The sequence below is a fragment of the Bison bison genome, unplaced genomic scaffold, assembly GCF_000754665.1.
Source record: "Bison bison bison isolate TAMUID 2011002044 unplaced genomic scaffold, Bison_UMD1.0 scf7180017864197, whole genome shotgun sequence".
Classification (NCBI taxonomy): domain Eukaryota; kingdom Metazoa; phylum Chordata; class Mammalia; order Artiodactyla; family Bovidae; genus Bison; species Bison bison.
The window spans coordinates 533,438-553,953 of NW_011494769.1; the positions used below are offsets into that span (position 1 = coordinate 533,438).

At 38.8% G+C, this 20,516-nt stretch overlaps 1 protein-coding gene across 1 annotated transcript in view; it reads left to right on the forward strand.

The window, feature by feature from the left end:
- AVEN (apoptosis, caspase activation inhibitor) overlaps window positions 1-20,516 on the forward strand; it is a 191,736-nt gene that overhangs the window by 35,065 nt on the left and 136,155 nt on the right. The window contains exons 5-6 of the mRNA XM_010844208.1: window positions 410-443; window positions 3,913-4,090. Coding sequence (XP_010842510.1) covers window positions 410-443; window positions 3,913-4,090 — 212 coding nt within the window. The remainder of the gene's footprint in view (window positions 1-409; window positions 444-3,912; window positions 4,091-20,516) is intronic.

Here is a 20,516-nt window from a genome sequence, read left to right on the forward strand (position 1 = left end):
TCAAGCAATTTACCACCTATTATTTCTCCTAGGAGTTTTATGGTTTCAGAGCTTACATTCAAGTTTTTGATCCATTTTGAGTTAATTTTTGTATATGGTGTAAGATAGGGGCCCAGTTTCATTCTTTTGAATGTAGCTCGCCAGTGTTCCCATCACCATTTAAAGAAGAGACTGTTTTTTCCCCCTCTCCATTGTATATTCTTAGCTTCTTTGCCATATATTAATTGACCATATGTGTGTGGGGTTATTTCGGGGCTCTTCATTCTGTTCCATTGAACTGTGTCTGTTTTTATGCCAATACTATACTGTTTTGATTGGTATAGCTTTGAAATATAGTTTGACACCAGGAATTGTGATGCCTCCTTCTTTGCTCTTTTTTTCAAGTTTGCTTTGGCTCTTTGGGGTCTTTGTGTTTCCTCAGGACTTCCCTGGTGGCTCAGAAGGTAAAGCAAATTTTAGGATTGTTTGTTTTATTTCTGTGAAAAATGCCATTGGAATTTTAATAGAAATTGCATTGAAGCTGTAGATTGCTTTGGATAGTATGGACATTTAACTATTCTTCAGATCTATAAGCATGAACTACTTTTCCATTCATTTTGTATTGTTGATTTCTTTCATCAATGTCTTATAGTACACAGTATACACCAGGCATTTCATAATAATGTTTATATAATGATGCCTTCCTATTTAGTTTTCACATTGCTTTCATCAGTATTTTCTTATTTATTCTGCTCTTTCTCCCATCATGGGATTTTGCAAATTTTATCCTGTCCCAGATTTTTGCAAAATGAAGTAAACATAAAATCTCTAGGAGTTTTAAGATATACCTTTCTCTAAGTTACGTCAGATGTCTTCCAAACTTTATTACCTCTTACTGCCCTCTTGTGATGGAGGCTAATGATGACTCTTGTCTCCACATTTAGGTGGAGATAATGAGATTCTTGTTCAGTGATTCTTCTGAGTTGGGGATTAGTGAGTCATTCAGCAGCAAGGCCCAAGCTATTATAAACACTTTGTAAATATTAAATGATGGTGATGGCAGGATCATTAATTCTATCTAGATCTCCAGTCTCCCATTTCAGTGCTTATTTCTGGTTAATAGTTCCTTGGGTGTTTCAGATCATAATCCTTTCACCTCCAGCTAATTATTTTGCTCAGGTTTACATTTTTGCAAAGGGCTATATCTGTGTTCAAAGTTTTCTACTAACTGGAGAAGCCTCTCTGAACTCTCCTTACCCAGTGGGTCAACAAAAGAATATTGAATTTTCCCAAATTAAACCCTGCAGATACTTTCAGCTGTAGTCTACCTATCAGATTCTCATCAGTTGCAAGGTATTTTCTTTGACATGTTCCTGGCATTTGTTATTTATATAGCAGATCTCATTCAGTCATTTATCTTTAATTTGCCATCATCTTTTGGTTCTGAGAAGCTTTCAGGAATGTTTCAGACAGGTTTCACGTTAGGTTTCACATTAGGTTTCAGGCAGCCTTCAAGATCTCTAGATTATAACGTGGATTGCCATCTTTTTGTGCTGTCCAGGAGGTTTATGATGACATATGAGGGCTGAAAGTGATCTTGAAAGGTCGCTTACTCCATTGCTTCATGAAAGCTTATGAAATTTGATTCAGGCAAGGATTATTGACTAGTTTTAAACTTGATATGTGAATGGTTGATGGGCAACCTGAAATTTGTAGTGGACCAAAATAACACCACACAGATAATTTGCTTGATGCAACAGGGAAAAACCTCACTATGGTGGGTAGATCAGGCTTCATGATACAAACTCATTGGTTAGTCTTAGCTTTACTTATGTTGGGGCTTCCCTGGTGGCTCAGATGCTAAAGAATCTGCCTGTAATGCAGACCTGGGCCAGGTCTTCTCTGGGTCAGGAAGATCCCCTGGGGAAGGGAATGGCTACCCATTCCAGTATTCTTGCTTGGAGAATTCCATGGACAGGGAAGTCGGGCGGGCTACAGTCCCTAGGGTCACAAAGCATTGGACATGACTGAGCAACTAACACTTTCTGCTTTCCCACTTTACTCATGGCTCAGCCATTTATCATATGTTATTCACCATCTGTGATGTATTTTAGCCAAAAATATTTAACTCAAGTCTATTGAGCATTTAGATTAAAAATGTTTTTTATCCACTATTTCGTATAAATTAATATACTAATGCCACAAGGAAATAACCAGACAGAACGTGGGTCCTTTTGCCTTCTTCAGTAAATAAATGTCATAAAAATAGAGGTTGTGGTAGATTCAAAGAGACTTAATGGACAAGCAGTGAGATATAATGCATGGTCTTGAATACTGTCTTGGAAAAACCAACTCTAAAGGAAATTTTGGGGATCAGTTAGGGAAATTTGGAAATAGTCTGGATGCTGTAGAAAATGAAATTTACTGAAGAGCAGAGGTGGAGAATATTGATGAAAAAGTCTGGTTACCAAAAGTATATATAAATATAAACATTGTAAAAGATCTGAAAGAATGTATAGCAAAGTGTTCATAGTGGTGTGCCTAGGTGATGGAAACCTGGGGTTTTTATTTTTTGGCTTGTCTCTCCCTCCTAATTTTCTGCAATATACATGTCCTGTTCCCATGTCAATAAAAGTGTAAAGTCTAACTCATCTTGTACAAATGGATTATTTTAATGTGTTTTACAAGTTTTATAGTATTTCATAAAGATTTTATAATCTTTGGCCTACTCATTTGAATTGTATCTTTAGATTCTATATGCATGATTTTTTAGTTTAATTCTTATTATGGAAAATTTCAAACATATACTAAAGTAGATAGAATTATATAATGAATTTCCAAATACTTATCATCCAGCTTCAGGAATCATCAATTATGCTCAGTTTATTTCATCTCTACCCACCAGTCCTCTCCACCTATGATTTTGAAGCAAATCCTACATCATATCTTTACATCAATAAATAGTTCAATATTTATTTCTAAAAGATAAAAATATTTAACAAATAATTGTATCATACCAAACAATAAGCAGATAAAATATTTCCTTAATATAAGAAAATACCTTGTTATTGTTCACATTTCTTCAGTGGTATTAGAAATGACTTTTTTTTTTTCTAGTTAAATTGTTTGATATGTATATTTGGTCATGTCATGCAGCCTGTGAAATCTTGGTTCCCTGACCAGGGATTGAACTCAGGCCATGGCAGTGAAAGCATCAATTCTTAACCACTGGTCTGCCAGAGAATTCCCACTAGTTATATTATTTGGATCAGAGTACAAATAAGTTCCCACAGTACAGTGTTATGTGTCCATTGAGCTCTTTTAATCTATAGGTTTTTTTCCCCCTTCTCCCACCGTTTTCCCCTTGTAATTTATTTGTTGAAGAAACTAGACCTGTATCTTTTGTAATTTGTCACATTCTGCATTTTTCTGCATGCTCTCTCAATATTTTAATGCCCAAGACTGGAAACTATCGTCTGAAATGCATCTGAGCAGGGCTCCCATTTAAAGCTTATAAAATATACTTATGGGGTGTGTTTGTAAAATCTGTAAGTTGGAAGAAGTGATTTTTGCCTTTAAGTCTTTTGCCTGTGACTCTTACAGCCTTGATTATTTCAGTGAGAAATAACTCTTGAAATAGGATACATTCAGGTAGACTTTAGAGATTCAGTCACACAAATTTTAGGTAGGAACTCATCAGATTTCCTTTTGACAGCAAAATGAAAAGTTTGCCCAGAAAGCACAATGTATGATATAATGGGGTTCTCTTGAAATACTATTTAACGTTTTCAGAGAGCTTGGCTTATATAATGTACTCTTTATCGTGATACCTATGTACTGTGTTTTTGTTTTGTTTTTAAACACTTTATTGCTAAGGCGACTAAGGTCAAAATTTCTACTGCCAGCTTATCGATTTGTCTCTAATGATTGCAGATTGAAGATGACAGTGATGCAGAAACCTATGGAGAAGAGAATGAAGAACAGGGAAATTATTCTAAAAGGAAGATAGTCTCTAACTGGGATCGATATCAAGATACTGAAAAAGAAGTTGATAATGAAAGTGGAGAATCACAGAGGGGGACAGATTTCAGTGTTCTTCTCAGCTCTGCAGGTATGAATCCCAGTTCATACTACTTAGTGCTATGAAAGTTGCATGGACATTTATATTCCTTTTTAAATAGCATTTTAATAACTAGCATTCATTGTTTGGATTTTAAATCCAGGTAAAGGACAGTATCTAATGGTTTGCAAGGAAAAAGGGATATTTCTTTCAGTGGAAGCCTTGGGTTTCCACATACTGGTGTAGGATGACTGAAGTTCTGGTTGAAATGGGTAAAAGGCTTTATGGGAATGAAATACTAAACTGTGCCCCGCTAAACTGGATAGGCTGATTTCAGAGGAATAGGTACTTAATTTTATACAAAGCTTTATTATGTTTCTAGAATATATGTTCATTCTTCCTTCTTTTATAGCCAGGAATATACATACTAGTGGGTAGGCCCACTGAAGCCATGTGTACCTGAACACCACACTTTTTATTTTTGAATAGTCTTCTTTATCAGTAAGGTGAAAAACTAATTACTTCTATGACCATCTGTTTAAGATTGACTCCCTGGAGTGATGCACAGCAGTGTGAAGCTGGAGAGTGGTGACAGGAAATGGAGCAAAGCTGGTTGTATAGAAGGCCATTTGCTACCAGGCTGTGGCCTAAGAACTGAAGTGACGAATGACGGATAGACTTGTGGTTTTCAGGAGTTAGTGCTCATATTGATCAATATCTTGATTGTGGTGGTGAACACACAAACTTACACACACACTCATAATACATACAAGTGAGCACAAATAAGACAGGGGAAGTCTGAATAAGATTGGATTCTATGTCAAATGTCAATTCCTGAGTGGCATATTCAACTATATAGTTTTGAAAAATGTTACCATTGGGGCCAACTGTATAGGAGATCTTGCTGTATTATTTCTTATAACTATGTGAATTTATAATTGCCTCAAAAAATTTCCAGATTAAAAAAAGTAAAGGATGAAGCCGTGAGAAGCAGAGAAATAAAATGACAGTAGTGTTTTCAGATAGTTGGTTTTGAATTCCCTCTTCTTCTCAGCTTTTATGTTGCAGTTAAGTTGTACACTTTTTTTTCTCATCTACCTGTATTTTTAAATGCCTGTACCAAACTAAGAATCATAAAGTGAATTCTCTTCTAACTTAATAGAAGAAACCCTTTGAGTAGGAAAGGAAGAGGTAAGGGGAGAGAGAATTAGATATGAATAGAACAGACGGAGAAGGCGATGGCACCCCACTCCAGTACTCTTGCCTGGAAAATCCCATGGACGGAAGAGCCTGGTAGGCTGCAGTCCATGGGGTTGCTAAGAGTCGGACACGACCGAGCGACTTCACTGTCACTTTTCAGTTTCATGCATTGGAGAAGGAAATGGCAACCCACTCCAGTGTTCTTGCCTGGAGAATCCCAGGGACGGGGGAGCCTGGTGGGCTGCCGTCTGTGGGGTCGCACAGAGTTGGACATGACTGAAGCAACTTAGCAGCAGCAGGAGAACAGATTCAGCCTGGGGTCATTATGTTTATGCCAATAGCATCACCCCTTTGTGTGGTTAGTGGCATCCAACTTGCTGACTGTTCAGTGATGGGTTTTTCGCCACTCAGATGGGTGTTTCCTTCTTCTTGTCTGCATTTTGGCCAGTTATGGATTTATAAGCTCTTTTCTTCAAATAGGAGAAAGGTGAAATGTGAGCTGGTCAGTTTCAGTTCTTAATCAGCTGCTTTGCTAAAAGATTTAGGGGGAAAATTGAAGTACTGCAATAAAGTTAACATGTGGACTCCCTACCAGTGGATTTGACTGAATCACTTGTGTAGTCAGTTACTAGGACACTATCTGGCAATAAATTATACTGTATAAATGTTTGAAGGCAATTCAGAATTCTAGTCAAACCCAACTCTTATGTGCATTGGCTTATGATTTTGGTGACTTATTTTAGTGTTTTATTTATAACTTAAAGCTTGGCATGGTTTGGGTCTCATATGTATTTTTCTTATAGCCTGTCTCTGCTTACTGATTTCCTGAGTGGCTTGTTTATCTGTAATTAGTTTCTTGGGAAATCACAGCCATCCCATCTTGATATGTGCTTACATTTCTTCCCCACTCTGCTGCCGATTCTATCATTTTCTTTTCACTGCAGCATAAGCCTGAGAAGAGCTGCCATGCTTTCTTCCTCGGTGGTGGGGGTAGGGCTATGTTGGTTTACTTTTGAGAAGTGAAGTTCATTCTGTAATCATAAAACATTAAGAATGTCCTATAGACAGGCTGACCATATTCCTTAGAATGATTGTGACTTTTAATATACTGTCCTAGTTTGTATAAATACATTTATAACTCAGAAAAAATATCATAGACGTTCACATCATGAACTTTCCTAGATACTGACACATTGCTCTCCAAAGAGGAGACAAGCTGAACTTCCTAGTTTTTGCCAATATGTGGAGCTGTTAAACCTTTTTTCTTTTTCTTTTGGCCAATTGATTGAGTGGTATCTAGTTGAGATTTCTTCAACAATTATTGGAGCACCCACCATTTCCAGGTACCATTTCAGAGGATGAGCATACAGAAGTGAAACAGAACAGACACAAACACCTGCCTCGTGGAGTTAACATTCTAGAGGGTGGAGACGCACAATAAAGAAAAGGAAACTGTATAAGATATTAAATGGCTACAATTAGGATAGAAATGAAATGAGGAGGGGCTGTTACCATTTTATAAAGGTGGCCAGAGAAAGTCATACCGATAAGATGACGTTTGAATAAAGACCTGAGGAAGGTGAGGGGGCAGGCATTGAGGATGTGTGTGGGAAGAGTGTTCCAGGCAGAGAGAGGAGCAAGTTCAAAGGCTCTGAGATAGGAGTAAAGGAAATAACAGAGAGGCAGCATGCTGGAGCAAAGTAAGCAGGTAGGCATCGAGGTCAGAGAGGTGTCACGTGACCAGATCCCATGGAAGCTTATAGACCGTTATGAAGATGTTGGCTTTTATTCTGAGTGAAATGTGTAGCCAGTGGAGGGTTTTGAAGAGAAGAGTGATACAGCTCACTCTTGTTTTAGCAGGTCAGTCTATCTGCTGAGTTGGAAAAGCCTGAAGACAGGTGAGGGAAGGAGCAGGTAGACCAGAGAGGGTACTGCAATAAAGCTGTTCCTCAGTACCCATGGGAGATTGGTTCCAGCACCTTTAGCAGATACCAACATCTGCAGATGCTCAAGCTCCTCACGTAACAGTCAACTGTCTGTCTCTGTGGCGTAGTAGGTGGTATGCAGCCCAGTCAAGTCTCTGTTTCTGTGGACTCAGCATCTGCAGATTTCCATCTGTGGATGAGGAACCTGCAGATATGGAAGGCCGACTGTCATGCAGACAGGCATTGATGGTAGTGGGGGACAGGGGTGGGAGCTGTGGAGGTGGTGAAACATGGTGGAGTTTTGGATCTATTTTGGAAGGAATGCTTCCCAGGTGGCGCTAGTGATAAAGAACTCGCCTGCCAGTGCAGGAGACGTAAGAGACATGGATTCAATTCCTGAGTCAGGAAGATTGCCTGGAGGAGAGCATGGCAGCCCTTGCCAGGATTCTTGCCTGGAGAATCCCATGGACAGAGGAGCCTGGCAGGCTACAGTCCATAGGATTGCAAAGAGCTGGGCATGACTGAAGTGACTTCACGTGCAGAGCAAGCACAAATGTAGGGTATGAGATTGGACTTGCAAATGTGGGTATGAGATGAAAAGATGCATAAAGATGACGCCAAGATTCTGGCCTGAACAGCTAGAAGAAGGGGGTTAACATTAACTGAGATGGATAAAACTGTAGGAGGTTCTCAGTTTACATGTGTTAAAAGTGAGATGCCAGTTAGACATCTGTATTAGTCAGAATCCTGTAGGAAATAGATGGTACACTCAGTATAATTATAAGGCAGTTTTAACAAAGGAATCACTTACAAAGATGTGGGTAGGATGTAGAGGAAACACAAAGACAGTACGGTGTTGGGAGGGCGGGTAAAGACAGAGATGTTAACATCCCTGTTACTAGAACGCTGAAGGAGAGCGTCATGTGAGATGTTAACATCCCTGTTACTAGAACGTTGAAGGAGAGCGTCATGTGAGATGTTTACCTTGAGAGGATGAATCACCTTGGTCAAAAGATGTAGCCAGCAAAGGTGGCTCCACCAGGAGAAGGACAGGGCGATAAGTACTCCGGTCTTAGACTCCTTTTTTCCTCCATTGTCCTGCCACGGCTTCCCATAAGCCTAACCTACTGAAAGTCAGAAGGTGAGGAAAACCTGTAGCTGTGATCTGTATAGACCAACCTCTGGGCAGAACAGGGAGAAGACCAGTGGAGACTGAATCTGGACTGGAGCACAGCGCCCGGCAGGAAATGCTGGAAATGTCAAGTGGGGTGTTGGATGAAGGTGTCTGGAGTTCAGGACCCAGGTTTGGATAGGAGATTCACATGTGGGTGAAGCCAGCCTGTAGATGGTGTTGAAAGTCACAAGAACGTGTGAGATGTCCAAGGGAATTAACTGGCTAGAAAGGTACTGAGCACTGGGTACCACAGTGTCTAGTGGTTACGGATGAGAAAAAACCAGCAAAGGGGAATGAACATATTTCCAAGAAAAAAGAGGGGTCAGTGTCAAATGCAGCTGATGACAAGCAAGAATTGACAGCTGAATTTACTAGTGATCTTAGCTAAAGCAGTTTTACTGGAGTGGTGGGATAAACTCTTCTTGCATTTAATAAGAATATGGAAGGAAAGACATGTCAGAGAAAGTATAAACAACTATTAATATTGAATTTTGTTCTAAAGGGAAGGAGAGTTATGGGCTGATGGGGGAAGTGGATCAAAACGTATTTTTTTAAACATGGGAGAAGTAATCCAATGTTTACTGGTTGATAAAAACATCCAGAAAAGAGGTAAAAAATAATCTGAGAAGAGATGAGAATTGGGGATCTGTGTTCTTTGGTCTCCATGAGATGATGGAATCATTTGTAGAGATGGAGTTGATTGCCCACTGCTAGGGGCTTGGGCAGTTTTTCGACTGTGATTGGATGATACTCAGACTTCCCAGGTGGCGCTAGTGGTAAAGAACCCACCTGCCAATGCAGGAGACAGAAGAGATGTTCCATCCCGGGGTTGGGAAGATCCTCTGAAGAAAGGCATGGCAACCCATTTCAGTATTCTCATCTGGAGAATCCCATGGAGAGAGGAGCCTGCTTGGCTACAGTCCATAGGGTCACAAAACTTCAGACATGACTGAAACGACTCAACACACACACACACATGCGTGCACACACACATAATACTTAGGTAGTTGGATAGATGTGACGGGGGTTTGAGGAAACTCTCTTCTGGTTCTTTCTGTTTTCTTAGTGAAATAAGAAAGCTGTAAGTGAGAGAGAGGAGATACTGGAAATGTGAGGAGAGGGTAGAAGTTAAGAGAGAGTTATCTATAGGAAAAGAAACATCATGGTTGTCAAAAAGAGAAAGGAGGGGAGGATAAATTAGGAGCATGGGATTAACAGATACACACTACTTTATATAAAATAGAAAAACAATAGGATCCCACTGTATAGCACAGGGAACTAGATTCAATATCTTATTTAGTAATGAAAAATAATCTGAAAAATATAACTGAATCACTTTGCTGTATGTCTGAAATAACACAGTACTGTAAATCAACTACATTTCAATAATAATAAAAAATATTAGAAAAAGAAGCAAATAGTAGACCAGGGTGTAGGAACTTGAATGAAATAGGAAAATGTGGTATGGTTGCTGAGAGCTAATGGAGGCCCACTGGAGGTTGATGGTCATGAGTTTAAGGTGAGAAAGGGTATGTTTCCCCCCATTCACATTCTGTTGTATGGGTGCAAGTACATATAACTGAAGTATACAATACCTCAGTGGGGTTCTATTCATATAAAGTTCAAACACGAGGAAAAAGAAGTAAATAGTGTTATTTAGGGATGCATGTTTAAACGGTAAAATGAAAATCAAGGAAATGATTATTATAAAAATCAGGACTGTGGTCACCTCCAGTGGAGAGATAAGGGGTAATAACTGGGGAAGGGTGTGTAGTGGGTGTGGGGAGTGGGGATGAGGGAGATGGCTCTGCTGGTGGCTGTATTCTGTTTCTTGATCTGGATAGTAGCTACTTATGTTTGTTTAATAATTCTTTAAATTGTGTATATGTATTGCTTGTGTATCTCACTATATAAGGAAATGGCAACCCACTCCAGTGTTCTTGCCTGGAGAATCCCAGGGATGGGGGAGCCTGATGGGCTGCTGTCTGTGGGGTCGCACAGAGTCGGACACGACTGAAGCAACTTAGCAGCAGCAGCATATAAAGAAAAAAGTCTAAAAGTGAATTTCTTATGGTAGAATTTCAGATACTACCACAGACCACAAGAAGCCTTTTGAGAGAGGCAGGCTGTTTTTGCACCTTCAACTTGTGTCTCCGACATGCAGGTGCTTTCTGCTTTGAGTTTCTGGCCAGGGGCTCTGGCGTCCCATTTTTACAAAGGAACGATATGGGAAGGGGACTAGCTTGCTTGAAGTCCTACTCTTTCTGATAGGATTGGGAGCCTTCAGATATCTTTTTAGTACTCTTTCTGTAAGCCTTCAGCTTATAGCTAATCATGCTTTTAGCTCTTCTTTTTGAACAATATCCTTGCAATTCTAAGTTATATTTTAAAAGTTTTAAAAAGGGTACCATGCTCTCACATTGACGCATGAAAACTGAGATCTTTAAGCAATTTTTCTGCCTTCTCTTTTTTTTCCCCCCAAATGGTGAGTTATTAAAATCATGCCATATGCTTTTTTTTTTTTTTCCCATTTAAGATGCCTCTGATAACAGAGTTAGAAAACTGTTTACAGTGTGAACAGGATGCACTGGGGCAATATTGAAGATAAACATGAGAAAACCAATCTTTTATGTGCAAGTCTATAAGCTGTTTAAGTGGAACAAATAAAAATGAAATGATTAGACTACAGTTTAGTCAGCACAGCTGTCTAGGCATGTTTTTATTTGAAGCTATTACAGGAAAAGCCTGTCTATCCTATGGATGGGATGCTGCCTGATTCATGGGTCATTGAATAAAACCAATTTAGACCTTCATAAAAAGCTACTACTATCTTATCTTCCTCATAATTTTATGAAAGTTCATTTTGGGGGGGAGATTTTAATTATAATGATATTTGATTTCTTTGCCTCTATATCCTCTTGCCAGCAGTTAGACCAAAAAGGAAAAGGCTGTCATTCTGGCACCTGTATTTTTTAATTAAACTTGGAACATTTTTTTCCGTGAAGCAGCAAGATAGTTGAGTTGTATTTGACCTCCTTGATTCAGTTCTCTTGTTTTTCTCTTTTTATTTGGTATGTATTTTATTAGTTTCTGCTAATATATTCTCATATTACAAAGGCAACTTAGTGGAAAAACTCTTCTTTGCTGTTTGAATCATTTGAAGTAACACAAGCAGAACTATACATTAAAACAGTCTTTATTTGAACAACAGAAACAAAAACGTTAAACCATGGAAGCAAAAAGGTCTTTTCCTTTCTCTTAGCTGGACACTGAATTGGGTCTAATTTGATTTTCTTTTTTTTTTTTTTTCAAACCTCCAAAGATAGAAGCAGCTGAATACCTAGAAATGTGTTTGCTGCCCTACTGGTCTCCTGCACCGTTGTATTTTCTGTTGTTTTGATGGAGGCTCTTTGTTTTTACTGGTCCAGCTGCTTCATTTTTATCATGTACACCATCGCTATCAGTTTTCATTTCCTTGCTTTGAGACTACTATTCTTTCGACACATGCAGCCTATGCTGCTTTAATTCCTTTTCCTTTAAGTCTGTGACCTTTTGATTCCATTTGTTGAGGGATTCTGGTTGGTGCACCATGATTTTTTCAGGGCTGTGTTTTGTACCTCTGCTCGTACTCCTCTCTCTTTTGTTCTCTAATTGGAGTTACCATAATTGGCTTCTTCAGCCATATCTATTATTTCTATTGCTTTCTCATGAAATAGAATTATATCTCTTTTTCACCTTTGATAAAGTCTATCCACGTTATTTCTTTACAATTTGAGAAGAGGAAGTCTTGATCTTCTCTGGGTCAGATCATCTAAGTCATCCATAAAATTTCAGAAAACACCCAATCTTTTATTGTGGAGATTTCATTTCAGCGTTTACAGCACCATCTTTTTCTCTCTTGTTTAGGCCTTAATTTAGCTTATGATTTATTTTGCCTTCTTTCTCTCCTTTATTTTTTTTTTGCAAATTAATCTTCCTTGAAAAGCATTAGATGATCTGTCTTTATACTTTTGATCAAAGGTCTCTAAACTTTTTAGCAAAATCAGACACTACAATATAAATTCTTAAATGCTTTGTAAATGTGTTTCTCATTTGAATACTTTGTGCTTGCCCTTTATCTACTAATATTTCTTTTGTCACCATAGGTTGTGCCAGTTGAGAATCCTTTTATAAATGGATCTGTTTTTACATTATTTTTTATAGTTAACAGTCATCAGACATTTTATACTCATCAGAAGGAGTTTTACATGGAGAGCTTCTGATTTTAGGTTTATCTTTATTTTCATGAGTTCTGACTTTGACTTTCTTAGTATTTCTATTATAAGTTTGTAGGCATTTTAACCTGTTGAATTTTATTATCTCCAGAGGTACCCAGCTTTCATCCAGTTTGATCTGTTCCTTAAAAAATCTATCTCATGGCAAATTAAAGTCATTCAAATAACACTTGGTTTGCTGGCGGGTTTTGGTCCCAGAGCAGCCATTTCTTTACCAGCACTGTTTTCGGCTCTATTGGCTGTCTTCCTGAGCCTAGTCCTTCAGAGCTTAGCTGTAGGGTCCACTGGCAGAGACCACAGTGTCTCAAGTTCATTTTTTACCTACACTGTTAGATAAATTATTCTTACTAGAAATCTTAATGAGAGCACATTATTGAATCTTTTTGGACTTTACTTGTATTCCAGATACTGTTCTGGTTGATAAATGTCTAACTGTCTGCATCATCAAGTCTGCGTGTTATATTCTAACAGCATCTGGCACGTTCCTTTTGACTCTCCTGTCTACCCTGTCAGTCTCTTTATTCTTGGGGACTGATACTTCCCTTTAAAAAATTACCATCGTATAAAGGAGGCTTTTGGAAAATAGCAAATAAATGCCCATGATCAATGTCATAATTAAGTGGAAGTTGATAAATTTCTTTACTTGCTCTAGAAAGATTTGAAAAGAATTATTTTGGTATAAGCCTTTAATGAAAGAGTAGAACCTCTTCTAATATAAAAAGCATGGAACATGAATTTAAAGCTAAGAGAAGGGCAGATATAACCACAGGATTGTGATAACAAAGTTCTCTGTTTCAATAAGTATACCTGAAGTGTCATGTGTATTTTGGTTGTAGAATAGAAGTCCATTGGATTGATGGATGTCAGCTGAACTGTCTTGGTTCTGGTTGTTACTTATTAACTACATACTCTGGAGGGAGTGAAACTCTGGGAACTTCCTTTTTTATTTTTATTAAACTGTGAATTAGAAATAATACCTGCCTTGCTTTAATCCAAATTGGTTGCAGGGATCATGTAGAATTTTAGACTATAAAGTGGTATAAAAAGCTAAGAATTATTTTATAGACAAAGACAAGCAAACTGTTGGAGTAGAATATATCGTATAAGTGTGATGGTTGAGAAAAGCTAGTTTCGTGTTTGAAGTTGGGCCATTAACATAGGAGCATCATTAAAATAACAGCATGATATGACACACATAATTAGAATGTAAAACACAGTGACCATTAGTTTGTTTTCTCTCTTAAGGGATTTGTCGACCTCTTTCAGTCTCTAAAACTACAGAGAGGACACAGGGAACTTGAAAGATGATTAAAAATGGGAAAAACTGGATTTCTGATTAAAGGTTTGTGATGCTAAGAAGTCTGAGAAGTGATTTAAAAATTATGTCATATGTGTTCCAGCCCCTAAAGACAGTGGAAAAAAGCCAAATGTGCTCAACTAAAATGTCAGGGAGATGGAAACTTATGTGTATTTTGTATATGAAATGTTAACTAGGCATGTAAGGGAGAGTTGTAGAATTGTTTTAATGGGAAACGTTTCAATATGGGTATGGTTTCATTTGACTGGGATGGATTCAACAATGGTCTTTCCTGTTGCACAGGGACAGGCAAGGTGATTTATCAAGGAATATTATTGTACTTTTTATTTAAAAAAATTTTTTTGGCTGACCACAGGGCCTGCCAGGATATCAGTTCTCCAACCACAGATTGAATCTGGGCCATGGCAGTGAAAGTGCTGAATCCTAACCACTAGACCATCAGGGAACTCCCAAGAAATTTTTTTTAACCCTATAATTTTGTTCTCCTGGCTTCTTTAAATTTTGCAAAGTTTCTATAGCATTTTACCCAAGTGCATTAAGTTAACACATCCAGCATTCTCGGAAGAGTTAGGCTTAAAATAAATAAGCAAGAGATGTATGTGTAAATGGATCCCTGTGGCCGTTAGTGACCCTGTGACAGCAAAAGACCTTAAGCTAACAAGCTGATGGCAATAAGTACTACCATTTCCTGGGTACCTACCAGGTGAAGGCTCTGTATAAGCCGTGATACAAAGGCTTTTTTCAGTATCATTGATTTGGAACTGTTACTATAGGATAGATTTCATTATCTCTAGATGTGTTAAAATGAAGTCTTAAAAAAGTGTTAAATATGTACAACATTCACATGTAACCGAATAAGGATTAATCTTATGCCTGGCTTCAGAGTTGGTATCTTTCCCATTTGATACTGTCCATTAAAATCTACATATATATCATTAAGATACACATTCTCTTGTATGTTTGTTTCTGCAAAAGGAAGCTTTATTGTTTACACCTGGTCTGCAGCTTGGGAGAGGGTTTGTGGCTGGTTAAGAAGTTAAAGGCAGAGACTCCGGCTGAAGTCCGGAGGCCAGGGAGCCGCAGCAAGTCTTCAGAAGGTGCTGCTCCTGGATGCTTCTAGTCATGCTTAAGGGTGAGCATTTCAAAGAGGTCTCACCCAGCCCTGCCTCAGGCTGGCCTGAGGAGTTTGTCAGGTGGTTGTCCTTCTTGATGAACTTCACCTTGTGATCCAGGAAACATTTCTTCAGGAAGTCAGGTGGGCATCTCTGTGGACAGAACCCAGGGCTTGCAGATTCACAGCAGGACCTGATTCAGGGTTTCCTCTGGGCTCAAGATCTCTTCCTTGGCACCAAGGCTGTGACCCCACTCATCTTGAGGCAGCTTCTGCATGTCCCAGAAGAAGACTCAGCCACAGCCCTAATTTCTAATCTTCTAGAGACGTATGGCCCCATTGCATTTTCCCAGTGCCTCTGGCCGCCACACTTTTGCAGTTGGAATGGAAGCCCAGAGAGAGAGATGTACAGGAAGCCCACAGATGCAGGTTGACCAGGTGGGTGATTGCAGCTTTGACCTTTTCGGAATAATTCTGGTGGGTCTGGGAGCTCATGGTTGACTGGGGACAAGGAGCCAACCACAAAACTGGTATTAATTGTTGTTGGAAGCAAGGGGTGGCGTGGAGATGGTCTTGGGGGCTGCAGCTGAAGAGGGGATTGGAGGAAGATCAGAGGCTGGAGAATGGGGACGAATCTTGGGTCTGTCCCACCCATCACTGCTGAGGCAAGAGACAGATCCAAGGACTGCCTAGTGCTATCGATTCTTTTGTTGTTTTTTAAAGTCAATATCATAAATGAATTTGCTGGGAAAAAACTTCAAATGTACCTTCTCCAGTTGAAAGGTGGTGACATAAATCAAAAGATTAGAACACATACAGGATACTGCATTGTATATTCTTAGTGTATTGTCATACTTAAAGAGAATGGGAGGAATGCTTCCACGTGATTTGTTACATTGGTCTTAGCATTTTCAGTTACCGAAGAATGGAACTGATGCTGATGAAATATCAATATGTCCTGCTTCATTCACTTGCTGAGTGTGATGTGCATTCCACGAATAGTGAGGATGTCTACTTACTGCTTTTCATAATCTGTGGTGAGAATTACTTTTGGAAATAAAACCTGTATCTTATGTATTTCATTGGCACTTGCGAAAGGGACTTATAGTCTCTTGGTCATTGTTTATCATCCCTTAAATACTGCATCCTGTGTATTTGTACATGGAGGGAAATATTTCATTTTTAATAATGATACTGCTAGTCTCTTAAAATCACGAAGTTTGAGAACTTTTTTCCTTCATCTATTCATCTGTTATTTACTAGTGAAGTAGATAGTTTTTGTGGTTTCAGCGTTTCCCTTGAGAATCACAGGGTGTGATTTACTGCGTCAGTGGTCCATACATTTGGTACTACATTTTGTCTTCTTTAAGAACTGTAGCCCTGGGAAGATAGTCTTCAATGAAAAGCAACTTACTTTGTAGCCTAGCATAAATCTATTCCAACAAGTGAGGAAGGTGGTAAAGTTGCAGAATATCTTACATGTGGATTTATTTAATACTAAATGATATGAAGACCCATTTATTTATTTGGCTTAAACAATAGAAATTTATTCTTTGATAATTATGGAGGCTAGAAGTCTAAAATCAGCTTATCAGCAGGACTGTATTCCCTCTGAACGCTCTAAGAAAAAATAGTTCCATGTCTCTTGCAGTTTCTGATGGTTCCAGATGTTCCTTGGCTTGTGGGAACATCACTCCAACCTCAGATCCTGTCCTCCCTTAGTTGCTCAGTTGTGTCCTGCCCCTGCTACTGCTGCTAAGTCACTTCAGTCGTGTCTGACTCTGTGTGACCCCATCCCTGGGATTCTCCAGGCAAGAACACTGGAGTGGATTGCCATTTCCTTCCCAATGCGTGAAAGTGAAAAGTGAAAGGGAAGTCGCTCAGTCATGTCCGACTCTTAGCGACCCCATGGACTGCAGCCTACCAGGCTCCTCAATCCATGGGATTTTCCAGGCAAGAGTACTGGAGTGGGGTGCCATTGCCTTCTCCGTAGTTGTGTCCTACGCTCTGCAATCCCTTGGACTGTAGCCCGCTGGGCTCCACTGATCATGGGATTCTCCAGGCAAGAATACTGGAGTGAGTTGCTATTCCCTTTTCCAGGGGATCTTCTCAACCCAGGAATTGAACCCAGGTCTCCTGCATTGCAGGCAGATTCTTTACCATTTGAGCTACAGGGAAGCCTGCCATCTTCACTTAAGGCCCAATTATTAATTTTTGATATTTTAATTTTCTAATACTACTTAGATTTTTCAGAAGAGTTGCAATAATATCCTTCACCTAGCTTTCTCTAATGTTAAATAACATCTTAAACATAGTACCTTTATCAAAATTAAGAAAATCACATTGGCATACAACAGACTTCATTTGAATTCCCCTGTTTTCTCCCCACTGATGTTTTTTCTTTGTTCTAAAGCAGGATACCACATTGCATTTATTTATCTCCTTCGTCTCCTGGAGTTTGTGACAGTCTTTCAGTCTTTTCTGGACTTGATACTTTTGAAGAATAATGGTTAGGGATTTTGTAGCATGTTTAGTTTGGGTTTTTCTGATGTTGACTCATGATTAGACTGAGGTTGTGGACTTTGGAGGGGATACCACAGAGGCGATGTGCCTTTCTTGTTGGCATACATGATTCGTTGTAGTACTACTGATAGTGTTGACTCTGATCCCTTGATGAAGATGGTATTTGTCAGGTTTCTCCACTGTCAAATTACTTCCTACTCTGATCATTGAGTCCTACTCACTCCCTAGGGAATGGGAATTAAGCTTTACCTACTCAGGAGGAGTATCAGCTTGTGGGCATATGTTAAAAAATGAAGTAAATAACATCTTGGGGGAAATATTTTGAGGCTGTGCAAATGTTCTTTTTCTCTTTAAAGCCTCAGGGGAACCAGTTTTCTCAGAATGAGGCTGAGAGTTGCCTGGGATAAGCAGGAATGCTATAATACTGAATAGTTGACTTTTTCAATTTATTTATGCTTTATTGCAGAGCTATCTGTTATGTAAATGGTGCTATTCTGGTGTCATTGATCTTTCTGTCAATTTCTTTGAAGAATGGAAGTATTTATATTCACTGAGTGGGGTGAATGAGGGTACATCTGTTAAACAAGGTTAAAACATCAACAATTGATTTTAATTTCTTCATTAATCAGTTACAAAATGTTTATTTATCTCTAAGAATGTGTTGGCTCCCAAGTAAGGTACATATGTATGTGTATGTATATGTATGTGTATGTATAAATATATATAATATATATATATAAATATATATAGATGTAAGGCAGGCAGATTATTTACCACTGAGCCACGTGGGAAAGCCATATGTGTGTATATGTAATATATGTGTTTATATATGTGTATGTGTATATGTGTGTGTGTATGAACAGCTTCATTCCAAAGGACATGTATACATGTCTAAAATCCATTGGTCAGAAAACTTCATTTAAAGGATAGATATATAAGTATAACTGAATCACTGTGATGTACGCCTGAAAATAACACAACATTGTAAGTCAACTACAGTTTAAAGAAAACTTCGTTTAATGTTGAACTTCTTATGCAAGAGACAGGCATGGTATCCCATGCAATTTGGAGGTGTCATGTTTCGAAAGCTACCCTAGCAGAAGTTGACAAATGAGAAAGAGGCATGTTTCATTGAGCCAGTATATACCATCTATATGGCTGATCTTCCATGGAAGTGGGAGTAATTCTAGGGAAGACTTGTTGCCCCTGGGGTGCTGTCCAGACAGGGGCTGATCCAGAGAGATACTGTGGTTAAGGTTGATAAGGTAGATTTTGATAAGGGGAAAAAATCATGACATTCTGATGTATGATATAACCATTTATTTGTTACTGCTATTCTCAGCAGTCCCATAATCTGAATGCATTCTTGCTTAGATATTTGAGTAAGAGAAAATTGGAATAGTAGTATTTGATACAGTGCTAGATATGGGAAAGGACTTACAGCATTTAAAAAAATTTGTAAGATCTTAAGAAAAATATGAATACGATTTGGCAGTGATTTAACAGCAGTCCATCATATTGAATCTGACCATTAGACTGAAATTTGGTCTTTTAAGCAGGTTACTCCTTTGCTCCAGAATAATTTTAGTGATGAGCTATTGTCAGAAATACTTTTTTATTTTCTTCTTTGCAGAGCACAGCATTTCTCATTCTTGGTGTGATCAGAGTAGGGATTGGATAAGAGGGGGTACCAGGAATTTGCAATGGAGAGGGCAACATTGCTGTGAAATGTATTGGGGCTATTTCATACTAACTTATGTTGAGCAACAATAACTGCCTTAATTTGAGGTCAAGGAGGTAGATGCAGTACATGTGTGTGCGCTAAGTTGCTTCAGTCGTGTCTGACTCTTTGTGACCTCATGGACTGTAGCCTGCTAGGCTCCTCTGTCCATGGGATTCTCCAGGCAAGAATATTGGAGTGAGTTGCCATGCCTTCCTCCAGGGAATCTTCCCACCCAGGGATCAAACCTGTGTTTCTTATGTCTGCTGCATTGGCAGGCAGGTTCTTTGCCACTGGCATAATCCTGGAAGCTCTAGATAAGGTATACACATAAACAAATGTGTTAAAATAATTATTTGTAGAGCACCTGGCTAGGTATTTGGTACTTTGTATACAATATTCTATTTAACTTCAAGATAACCCTGCAGGGTTAGTATTAGACCATTTTACAGATGTGACAAATTAAACTCAAGAAGTTAATTTGCCTAATGTCACATAACTATTACATGATGGAACTGTAATGTAATTACCTGTCAGCTTGATGCCAAAACCCATCACTGTTCTTTATTGAACTCCTACCTTCTGACTCTGCGTTCAGGCCCTTTTTAGTATATTGTATAGAAATCAACAGTTAGAACTGGACATGGAACAACAGACTGGTTCCAAATAGGAAAAGGAGTACGTCAAGGCTGTATATCGTCACCCTGCTTATTTAACTTATATGCAAAGTACATCATGAGAAACGCTGGACTGGAAGAAACACAAGCTGGAATCAAGATTGCCGGGAGAAATATCAATAACCTCAGATATGCAGATGACACTGCCCTTATGGCAGAAAATGAAGAGGAACTCAAAAGCCTCTTGATGAAAGTGAAAGTGGAGACTGAAAAAGTTGGCTTAAAGCTCAATATTCAGAAAACGAAGATCATGGCATCCGGTCCCATCACTTCATGGGAAATAGATGGGGAAACAGTGGAAACAGTGTCAGACTTTATTTTTCTGGGCTCCAAAATCACTGCAGATGGTGACTGCAGCCATGAAATTAAAAGACGCTTACTCCTTAGAAGGAAAGTTATGACCAACCTAGATAGCATATTCAAAAGCAGAGACATTACTTTGCCAACAAAGGTTCGTCTAGTCAAGGCTATGGTTTTTCCTGTTGTCATGTATGGATGTGAGAGTTGGACTGTGAAGAAGGCTGAGAGCCGAAGAATTGATGTTTTTGAACTGTG